Below are 11,394 nucleotides of genomic sequence, written 5' to 3' on the forward strand. Positions count from 1 at the left end.
ATAGGTTATATTAAAAAGAAAATCGAAAATCGCTTTTTCTGAAAAGTAGAACAGCATATAGCTTAAGGTTTAAAAAAAAAAGATAATAATAGTAGTAATACAGACATGGTCTTAATAAAACCATGTTTCTGTTAACGAAGGTTTTCATTTCTTGTCTTTAACATTAAGTATTTGATTATTTCACTGCGTTAGTTAAATAGCTGCTCTAGGAATCAGGTTGGAGGATTTTGTACGTCACTGTTTGTAGTTGAGCTATGGCGGCTTCCTCCCACCTGTTCTTGTCATGTAAACAAAACAATTATTTCAGTGGCTAATTATGTAAAGCTAACAAGCTCTAATAAACATTTACATTTAGGTGTAGTGTATTGATATTTTAGGTGGGCGGTAATATTTGGGGCGCAAAATACTTACATTTGTCTCTTCTTTTTGCAAAGTAAACCCTAAAATGATTGCCGTCTTTCTTCTTCTTGCGGTTGGCAAACAACTTTCCGGTGCGCATTACCGCCACCAACTGGTGAGGAGTGTGGGTCAAAAAGATTCCCCGGTGGCTTGAACATCTTTTTAAGGTTCCGGAGGAGTCCATTTTATGAGGATGAAGAGTAAAATTTTTATTATTAATATATATATATATATTTTTTAGATAACACGTAAATATTATTAGTGAATTTAGTGTCTTGTTATACTTGTGATGTAGCTCTGTTAAGTGAGTAAAAGTTTGATTTATTGTGAGCTTATGCTGAGACCACACACCTGTTCAGTATTGGAAAGTGTCTCAAAAGATCAATACGCTTTCATTTCTAATAAATATTTGACATTGAAATTGGAAGACATTTTAAATATCCAAAATATGAAAGCAAAACAACTTGAACAAAAAATAAAATGTAAAAGGTTTCTATAAAAAAAAATGTCTAGGGGCTAGCTGAGGCCAATGTATCAGACTGAAGATTTTTTTTATCATCTTTGGTAGAAACAGACACAAGAAAAACAAACAATTATCCAAATGTAAATTATCTAGCTCATTTTTATTTATCAATTATCATTGAGTTACTGCTTGTTGAGATATTAATGTGTAGACTGACTTCAAATCTGTTTTTTTTTTAGTTGAATTACGACTATTTGTCAAGGCATAGACGTCAATAAAGCGTGTAAAAGTTACGCTTGCTATAACTGTTGGTGTTTGTTTGGGAAACAACCACTAATCAAATACTAATCAAATAAACTAGATTAACTGATCACCGGTAAGTGTAAAAACTAATATGGAAGCAGACGTTTTCACAAACCTTCAATGAAGCATAACAGCTGCATAGTCCAGGGAGAAAAAAGAGCCTCTAATTTGTGCCTAATGCTACGGCTGACTGAACACCACCAGAACAAAGCTGTAGCTCTGATACAGCTGAGCTCATGACAGTCCACTCACAAAAACGCGTTCGTTACGACGCCAACCTGGCCGGGTCAGCCAGAACTGACTGCCGCCTGCCAGGCTCAACTAATTCATTTAAGAGTTGTAAATGAAGGAAAGTTTGGAGAGGACTCTTAATGGAGTCTCTTAATTAGCTGCGGTGTAAATTGCCCTGATCTTAGTATGCAGGGAGTTATGGGTGAAGAAGAGAGAATCAATTTTGAAAATGTCAAATAATTACTTCATAAGGGCAGTCTTTCTAATTTGACGCTTGCACAATCCATTTGTTTTGGTGTGACAAAGTGGCGGCTGTTTCCCGCCATTAACTGGACCTTTTTCCTGCCCAGAATCAGGATTTTAATGACAAAGATAGAAATCAATGACGTTATGCCACCAAATATAGTTTAGTGTTACTGTAGGAATAATTATCATAACGGTGATGGTACTAAAGAGAAAAATTAAACAGAGGGGCTGTAAATGTTCTGTTGTGTAACATTTGAGGCATTCTTTTTTGGCATGAACCAAGTACAGATTTCCATTAGTATGCAATTACACACAAAAAGGTATTTAATTTCCTTACATGAACTGGAGGCATCCAACTAATCGCCTGTCCCACCAGCCATATTGCAAAACTGTTACTACAGTATGTAAATGTTCAAACTAAAACCTGGAACTTCAACTAACATATCTAATGATGCAATTTCGGATCATATCAGTCTCCGTTAGTTCTGGAAGAGTAAGGCAAAAGTGTGCAAGTTGAGCTCATGTGCAACTAACAAGATAAACCTAAACTCAAAACTCTGAGCCTCTACGTTGATTTGAAAGCCTGATGTTTTACAAAACACGTAGACGAGTTAATAATAACTGAACAATAGGGTCGCAATAAAAATCTGGAACTGCTTTCCTTCACATCTGGAAAAACGCATCATAGTGGGGAATTTTCGCTTATGTGCGATGTGCAATTCTTACCACTAGATGTCACTAAATCGATCTTATTGCACCTTTAAGTTGATACACAAGCCTGCGTTTTTTGCGTATATGCAAAAAACGCAAATGTGCAGTTTAAACCTGAAAGTTGATGCGGGAACCTGATGTGTTTTTTTGTTTGTTGTTGTTTTAAACAAAAAGTGAACAGCTCTATTTAGGTACAATTTGTTTCAATTCAATCCAAAAATGCATCTACTATCTAATTAAGGTAGTACAGATCTCACATTGTCCTGTCCCATCCATCTTCCCAACAACTCTAACAAGCTTTGCTGATACCTGCTCAAGGTAAACCATCCCCGCAGCATGACGCTGCCACCACCATAGCAAATAATTATGTTTGGATTTCAACTGACGGGAAAAGAGTTTGGCCACAGACATCAACAAAATGTGCCAACCTGCTTTAACTTCGTCCCTATAACCTTTCTGCTGGATTTCTCTGTCTCCGTGATGCTGGTTGTTCACTGATGTTCTCCAAGCAAACCTCTGAGGCCTTCAGCTGGATTCAATGACAGGTGAATTCTGAAAGGAACTGGCTGAGGTGGATTTAATTGTGGTCATCGCAGCAAAGAGGGTAAAACGCAGATGCATGTGTCACTTTTCAAATAGTTAAATATCCGACATTTGTAAACTTGCATGTTGCTTCCTTCTATTTCATAATTTGCCAGACTTAAAGCAACACTGTCCCAAAGTCTATTTGGTCGTCATCAGAACTGGTGTTAATTTAACTCTGTCAGTTATTTCAACAAGCGATTGAGTCATTTTAACACTTGAACTAGATTAAACTACTCATTTTTTGTTGTTGAAATAACTCTGAGTTACATTAATACTAACTCTGAAAAGGACGAAACAGATTTGACACAGTCTTGATTCAACTCTGCCATGTTTTAAGATGAAGTTCCAATAGAATAGTGAAGTTTGTGGTTTTATTGAGGATGTTGTGGGGGGGGGGGGGGGGGGGGGAAGCACCAATACGCCTAATTTTGCAAGTTATTGTAGACTAATAATCAGTAGCTATATTAAGACATGTGAGGAGTAAAAAAAAACATTCAAGTGTAACAGCTTCAGGAGTCTTTAAAGTTACACTACTTCTGGTAATTTCCATCTAAACTCTCCATGTTTCTCGCATCTTACCTAAGCCCACTCCGACGATCAGCCTCCCCGCCAGGAGCGCCTCTTTCCCGGGAGCGGCGCTCAGCACGATCCCCCCCACTGTGAAGAAGAAGCTGGCCAGCAGGATGCACACCCTGCGACCGAAGAGCCCGTTCAGGAAGCCCCCCAGCAGGGCGGACAGGGCTGCCGCGGCCACGGTGCTCGAGATGAGCAGCTCCTGCCACATGGCGCTCAGGTCCAGCTCCCTCTTGAGCAGCAGCATCGCGCCGGAGATCACCCCGGTGTCGTATCCGAACAGAAACCCCCCCAGAGCGGAGAACGCGGCCAGGACGTAGACGAAGGCTGGAGTGACATCCTGCTGGAACTGCTTGCGGGCAGCCCGCTCCAAGTCCCCGGTGTTGGTGGTGGAGGAAGAGGCGGCGGCGGCTGTGGAAGGGGCTGATGCGCCCGCGGTGGAGGAGGAGGATGCGGCGGCGGCGCCCTGGCTGCTGATGCTGCCGCTGGACGGAGCTTTGATGAGGCTGCGCTCGCCTCCGTCGCTGACTTTCTTCCAGCGCTCGCCCATCAGGTTGCTCATGCTCCGCAGGGTGTAGTCATGGTCCACCTGCTTTCGCGACATATGGAAGCGCAACACGCAGCGGGGGGTAGAGCTGACTTATATCTGTGATGTTTTTTCCACACACACGCAAAGAAAAACACACTCAACCGACAAAAACTCCCGCCTCCCTTCTCCCTAGAGTTCAACCAAAGTGGATATTTAAAAGCACTCGAAAGTGCGAAACGAGCAAAGTTCGTCCTTTGTGTTGTTTTCGACACCGCGGAACATCTCCTGGTCCTGATGGGAGAGTTGGGGCGGAGTGGTGAGGAAAGGTGAGGTAGGAGAGGAGAGGAGGAGGGTAGTGGACTAGTTCGTCACCAGCGGCGTAGGCATGACGTAAGGAAGTATTGTTTTGGAAACGTGGCGTGGAGACGGAGGGGTCACGATGAAGACTCACGCTTTCCAGCTCGATCAATAATATGGCATGCTGAAAATAGCCGCTGAGTTACAAGCGATATTAAAGATATAGATTAGATATAGATATAGATTAAGAAAAGCACGTGAAGTAATTATATTGAACCTTTCTGCTGTTTTTTTAAAAATTATTATTATTTCATTTATTTATTTCTTTTTTTTACCCCATTTCCCTTCGACAGTAATGGCTTTAATTCATTATGAGGACAACAAGCGAAGCTGCTGCGACTCGAGGCAAACAGGTTTCATTCCGCTTTCTTGGTACAATTCAGGAAACTGCTGCCCTCTACCGGACTACATATGTATCACACATCAAAGTTTCGGGAAAAGCTGAAACTTTCAGAAGAGAACAAGACAAATAATTAAGCGATAATCAAACACAGTTCCATGATGTAATACTATTAATTTAAAATGGAATAAATACTTTAAATGAATAAACAATGCTTTGATTGTTTTCTGAATGCGTTAGCAATTCAGGACACCATTAAATGTTCAATTATGCGAATATTCGTTGTGGGTTAAAACAGATTTCTTCTATTTTCGTCTCAATAATTTTGCTCAGATAATCAAAGAATTTAACATGAGAAAAAAAATGGACATGCTTGACATGTATGTTACTAAAATTCTGTGTCACAACCTTAAAGTGGCTATTCACACATGAAAATGTAAATCAATACAATTCTGCAAAGATATGCTGAAGACAAATTTAAATTTCAGACGTTTGATGGCAGTTGTTGGCTCCTGTTGTGACGCAACCAACCTGGAAAACATATTTGGTTTCATTCAGGTTATCTTTGGCTTGTGTCGCAGCTAATTTGTGTAAAATAACATGGACAAAGGTCACATTGCTGAAAGAGAGACATTAACAAATACAGTAATAATAAACTTATTTAAAATATAAACCTTTTTTTGCATTTTTTAACACTAATATCTTAGATTTTTAAGCATACACGTTTGATTTTTTAAATTTTTTTGTACTTCCAGTGTTTTCTCACTAATCTTTACACCTGAATTTCTTTAATCCTTGTTTGATGATAGTTTGTATTTGTTTTATGTTTCCAATCTGTCCTCACGTCTGTCCTTTTGGCATATGAATCAATCAATTTTATTTATAAAGCTACCCTTCGTGCTAGAAGCAGCTCAAAGTGCTATACAGATCAATAAAAAAAAGCAAACAAACAAAAACAAACAATTACTCCCACATGAAAAAACACTCAACTGTATGGAAAATTCACAAACTGAGCACCAAGAAGACAAAGGGACACACAATTTGTTAGGACAAAAGACTTGCAGCTGAGGTGGACATTCACCTTTTGGCAGGACAACAACAACCCCAAACATGCAGCCAGAGTTACAATGGAATGGCGTCAATGTGTTAGAATGGTACGAGACCTGGATTTGACTGGTAGAAAGACTAAAAAGTTAAATGTTCACGGAGTTATTTTACAAAGAAAAATTGGAAATCATGACAAACGCAAGGAAGTATGTATACATGCCGGGCTGGCAGAGATAGACTCCGAAACACTTGCAGCTGTAACTGCAGTGAAGAACGGTTCTAAGCAAAGTCTTGTCTCTGGGAGGCTAAGATGTTTCAGATTTTTATCCTTGAGGAACTTTGAAAAACGTCAATCATTTTTCCTTCCACTTCACAATTTTACTCAACTTTATGTTGGTCTATCACAAGGGGGAGGGGCAATCCTGGTCCTCGAGGGCCGGTGTCCTTACCTTAGATGTCTCCCTGGTCCAACACACTTGAATCCAACAGCTGAATCACCTCCTAAGTGATTCAGATACCTCAGAGACCTCATTATTTGACTCAGGTGTGATGAAGAAGAGATACATCTAAAAGTTGCAGGAGACCGGCCCTCGAGGCCTGGAGTTGCCCACCCCTGGTCTAGCACATCGGTTTTCAATGAAATTTATTGTAGTTTGAGGTTTTGATGTAAAGAAATGTGAAAAAAATTCAATAGGCTGTGAAGACCTTTGCATGGGCTTGTGCATCCATGCACCTGTCAAACCTTCTTTCTGCGTATAATATTAAGATATAGCTGAACCAACAGTATTTAACCAAATCAAAAGCATTAAATATCAGATTTTTTTTTTAAAAATTTATGTTGCACACCTACTTATTTGTTTTTCCACATGTTGGTTTTTAGTCACCATGAACTCTTCACAGGCTTTATGATAACCTTGATATGCCTTTTCACAACGTTTTGCTTTCACAGCCCACTGCCACTGAAAAATAGTTAACTCCGTCTTGGTTCATGCGCCACAGACAAGCCCCATCGTATCCCCTTTTGTCTTTTGTGTTTGTCTTTTTGGTAACCTGCAGGGTGTTGCGTGGCGGGCCGGTGTTTGCCAAAAGTTAGGATAATTTTTCCTTCATGATACAAGACTCAATACGTCACCTAGCGTAGAAGAGGTTGGGAATTTCTCTGAAGGTCGCCCTCCATCAGTATTCTCACAATAACAGATAAAATGATCTTGTATAATGTAGGCAATTGATCTAAGTTCATATTTTCACAGAAAAAATGAAGAAGAAAGTTTCAAAGTTTTTTTTTTTGCTGGGTTGCAAGAATTCCTTGCAGAATCTTGGCAAAATTGTTTTGTCACAAGACAGGAATTAAGATGAAGAGTTAAACTGCCTGACTTTTTGAGAACATTACTCATTGAACCTCTAAGCATCTACTTTTCTAAGTTCTTGTAGAGGCAAGCAGTGCTACTGCTAGTTCGTGCGTAGCCATTGACATTAAGAAATTATGTATTTTTTTAATGCACCTATCAATATTACAGCTAATAGTAATCCTGCTGTTTGCACAAATTTGTTGATTTTAAGTTTTTATATTACTGAGCCACCACAAGAAGGTGCTGCAGCCCTGGCGGCCTCCTACTTCACATGCACAAGTGTTTGCTTTGACAGAAACCCTAAAACTGCAGGGAGAAACAACTGGCTGTGGACGGAATGCTATGACAATATACACTGACCAATATCATAAGCTTTAATATACGTTGTGTAAAACTTTACTACAGTGGCATCAAAATCTTCCAAGGTGTTTCTTCCACATCTTTTTTGATGCCTCTGTTGCTTTTTTTTTTTTTTTACAGTTGAGAAAACCTGCATCCACAATGGGACCACATACAAAGTATAATGTTTTATCTAGTTTAATCATCAACATTGGTTCCTGTATTGTCTAGATTGTCATTTGCACATATGTTTTTGTGTCTGTAGGTGGGAGAGACATGGGTGACCCGGATGACCGCTGCATGTCCTTCATCTGCATCAGAGTGAACCAAGAGTCTGTCCTTCAGATATTTGTCCTGAGGTATTTAACGTTGCCTCTGTACAATTCAAATTCTTAATTTACTGTAATTATTTCATGGGGAAAAAACATTTTGTCTCAAAGGTTCAGTGTATTTTGTTTGAATTTTTTTTTTTGTGATTAACCGACACAAATAGCGTATGATGTGAGGTTATTGTAAAGGACGCACAGCAGTTGGAGGAATGTGGGAGGCATTTATATTCTGGCCTCCCGAGTCAACACTTTGTCATTTTTTTTAGTATGTTTTTCCCATCTAGAGACAGAAATGGCTTCATCTGTACAGGATCGCTTAAGCTCTCTCAAGTTTTGCCACTGATTCCCAGATGAACACTCATCCTAAAACTCAAATTATGCACTGATGATGCACGAGCTGTCAACCTTAGAGTGGAAAAGTAAAAAAAAAGAAGAAAAAGAACACTTTTTAAACCACTTTGTAAATAAAAACACACCTTTTTGCTTAAAGGAATTTGAAAACCTAATGATAAATTGTTGTGATTTGGTTGCCAGGGTAACACGACTTGGGACGACCAAGACTGCTGCTCCACCTGTGGGTCAAGTAAAATGAACAAGAAAAAAAATCTAAAACTGACCCATTAGATAAAGATTCCTCTTGTTACCACTTTAAAGCTTAAACTTTTAAAAAATCTTTTCTAAGGCAACCAGACCTGCGAGCCCAAACTGTCCAAAATGAACGTCACCATTGATGACTGCTCCGCCGTCATCGAATTACCCGTGTGTGAGGGCCGATGTCTGTCGGAACCCTGGTTGAGGAGAAACCAAACTTTGGACTGCTCGAAAACATCCGGCGCGCCAACATTTCCCTCCATTTTCTTCCCTCTCCAACAGGGTGTCGGCAGACGCGTACCTGCAGGTCAAACAGGACTTCCGGTGCTGCCGGGAGGAGAGTTCAGACCTCCGAGTTCTGGATGTGAGATGCTCGGACCTCACTAGCAGAAAATATAACTACAAGCACGTGACCGGCTGCGCGTGCAAAGCTTGTGGTTCCCACTGAAGAGCGACGCCAATCCACGTCGTCACACATTTCTAATATGATTCTCTTGTGCTCGAATTTAACGGAGGATTTTATGACGTGTTTACTGAAATTAATGTATTTACCATCAATTTTAAAAAAAAAATCTATTAATCATTAAAGCGTGTGCGATTTATTTAGCATGTCTGCCTGCACTGTAAAGCAAAGCGCTCTGTTTAATAAAAGATTTCAAGTGAACACAACTTATTGTTTGTATTCATCTTAAACAAGTGACGTGAAATATTTGGATTTAAAAAAAGTGCTTGATAAGTCGATCTGTTTGAGTCAAGGAAGAGGTGGGGCCACATAAAACATAATTTAAGAGCGAGATGGCACCCTCTAGTGGCTGTGACGAAAAGTCTTATTTCAGCAAAAGAATGCCAAACTCTAACTCTAGTAGGGGAAGGGGAAATGTGACGACTTCGTTCGTCACATTTTCAGTAGTTTTACCTTTTCAGCCATTGCTCTGACTTCAGTTATGAGCACATTTATGAGTAGCCATAATTTTGTTGTAATGTCTTGGAGTCTGACAATCAGTTCACATTTTCCTTGTTTAGATGTTTCCTTGCCTACCCCATTTTTGGAAAAATGGCTAGAAAAAAAATGGCTTCTACCTATGTCATGTCTTATTTAAACCTCATTATTAATTATTAATTAATATTATTTATTTATTTGTACAAATTCCAAGACACTTTAATAAAGTTGAAAAAGAAAAACAGCAAGTGTGGAGGACGCTGCCAGGCAGTAGAGCGAACCCCATGCTGCAGCTGCAACATTAGTTCCCTTTAGCTAAAATGAGTCATTTGTACTGCCTCTCGAGTGGCAACATTAATATGCTTTATCTCTTAGCCATAAAACATAATTATGAGTAATGATCATTGTGTGTTTAGGGCAGTTAATTAAGCTGTGTACACAGAATGTACTTCTAGCACACTGGCACGTTATTGTCTTGTGTAATATGTTACACAACTTCCAAATAGCATGAGTTCAGAAACATAGCGACTCTGGTAGGAGTGCAGAAGGACATTTCTGTCGGTGAGTTGCAGAATGCATCGCAGGGAAAACAGCAACCCTACGGGGAAGTTAGGATAATGATGGCGACGGAAGTTTGTCTCCCAAGGACCTTGGAAATGTTTTCAGGTTGCAAGCCATCATGAATTCTTGTGAGCATACTGCAACATTTTAAATCAAATCTGCTGGACTCTACCCGACACTGAAACTGGGGGATGATAATGATCCAAAACAACATGGCCATTCTAATCCCCAGTCCTAAATCCTTAAGGAAATGATGTGGTGTCATTGAAGAAGAAAAATAAATCATGAAAGAATTCATTCAGCCTAGTATTCAGTCATAATAGGCTGAATGGTCAAAGAACCAAATCTGCTTTAATCTGACAAACTGTTTCACAAGAAGATGCCAAATTTTAAAGAGAGCTTTTTATATTGCATATGTATTTCTTTTTGTATATTTTAAACATATTTAGATTTATTATGTAAAAGTCCCTTTGTTGTTCATATTCAATGTATTTGGATTAGTTTGAATAAAAGTCAATCTTTTGAAGACATCCAAAATACCATTTAAAGGCTCATGTTTGCAGTAGATACCATGCTGTGAAAAACTATTGGGCCACTTACAAATTTCTTCAAGTTTAGCTTTCTGGACGTACCCAAAAGTTTCAAATAATTTTCAAATCAGAAAAAGATAACTTAAAGAACAAAATTAGACATGATGATATCGTCCGGAAAACATAATGAACATTCTAACAACACAATATGGGCTAAAAGATGTCAAAATCAAACATATTATTGTCTCAATCTAAAGAAATTTAGGAATAGGCCTTTTCAAGAGCGTTAGCACTTTAGCAATCCATAGTAAGACTCATTATCCCCAAATGGAGATTACATGGAACAATGATGAACCTTTCTAGGATGGTCGGTCTACCGAAATTACTTCAACACTGTACCAAGGATGGGCAAGGTAAAGTGTTAGAGGGTGTATGGTTTGCTAGAACTACAATTAAACTAATGCAGTGTTTCAGAAAAATTAAATACTGTATTGTGTGATGTTTACGGCTACTTTTCTTCTTCAGGTCTGAGTATTTGCTGTAAATGACTGAACCAGAATTCTGGCTAAAAACCTTGACTAAAAATGCCTGGCCATTAGTTCTTGACAAGTGTTCTTGAGTAATGCAGATTTGCAATTTACAAGTTTCAAACAGAGAAAAGACAAAAATAATATGCTCTGTCTATCATCCATCCATCCATCTATTATCTTACATGCTTATCCCTAGTGGGGCCACCAGAGCTGCTGGTACCTTTCTCCAGCGGTGAACGGGCAAGAGACGGGGAACACCCTGGACAAGTCGCCAGTCCATCGCAAGCTCTGCCTATTATTTGTTTTCATAATTAGTTTCTTCATCTAAACTGCGTAACAACAATGGAAGAGAATGTTGTAAACAACAACCAATTCCCAGAAGATTCGTTAATAATTTTTTTTTAGGAAATCCTTACATTAAAATCTGTTCAAGAGACAGAC

At 39.1% G+C, this 11,394-nt stretch overlaps 1 protein-coding gene and 1 long non-coding RNA gene across 5 annotated transcripts in view; one reads left to right on the forward strand and one right to left on the reverse strand.

Annotated features, from left to right (window-relative positions):
* Nucleotides 1-4,140, reverse strand: part of slc2a13a (solute carrier family 2 member 13a) — a 64,787-nt gene extending 60,647 nt beyond the window's left edge. The window contains exon 1 of the mRNA XM_028019726.1: nucleotides 3,518-4,140. Within this exon, the coding sequence (XP_027875527.1) occupies nucleotides 3,518-4,115 (598 nt within the window). The 5' untranslated portion in view covers nucleotides 4,116-4,140. The remainder of the gene's footprint in view (nucleotides 1-3,517) is intronic.
* LOC114146003 (uncharacterized) overlaps nucleotides 1-8,953 on the forward strand; it is a 28,865-nt gene extending 19,912 nt beyond the window's left edge. For 3 of the 4 annotated variants that reach the window (XR_003595817.1, XR_003595818.1, XR_003595816.1), the window contains 4 exons: nucleotides 7,614-7,651; nucleotides 7,738-7,831; nucleotides 8,336-8,375; nucleotides 8,456-8,953. This is a non-coding gene — a long non-coding RNA (uncharacterized LOC114146003). Of the gene's footprint in view, nucleotides 1-4,228; nucleotides 4,367-7,613; nucleotides 7,652-7,737; nucleotides 7,832-8,335; nucleotides 8,376-8,455 lie in introns of those variants that run through there. The other variant, XR_003595819.1, reaches the window with a different exon arrangement.
* Nucleotides 8,954-11,394: the final 2,441 nt, after the last annotated feature.

The sequence above is a fragment of the Xiphophorus couchianus genome, chromosome 6 (genome assembly GCF_001444195.1).
Source record: "Xiphophorus couchianus chromosome 6, X_couchianus-1.0, whole genome shotgun sequence".
NCBI lineage: Eukaryota > Metazoa > Chordata > Actinopteri > Cyprinodontiformes > Poeciliidae > Xiphophorus > Xiphophorus couchianus.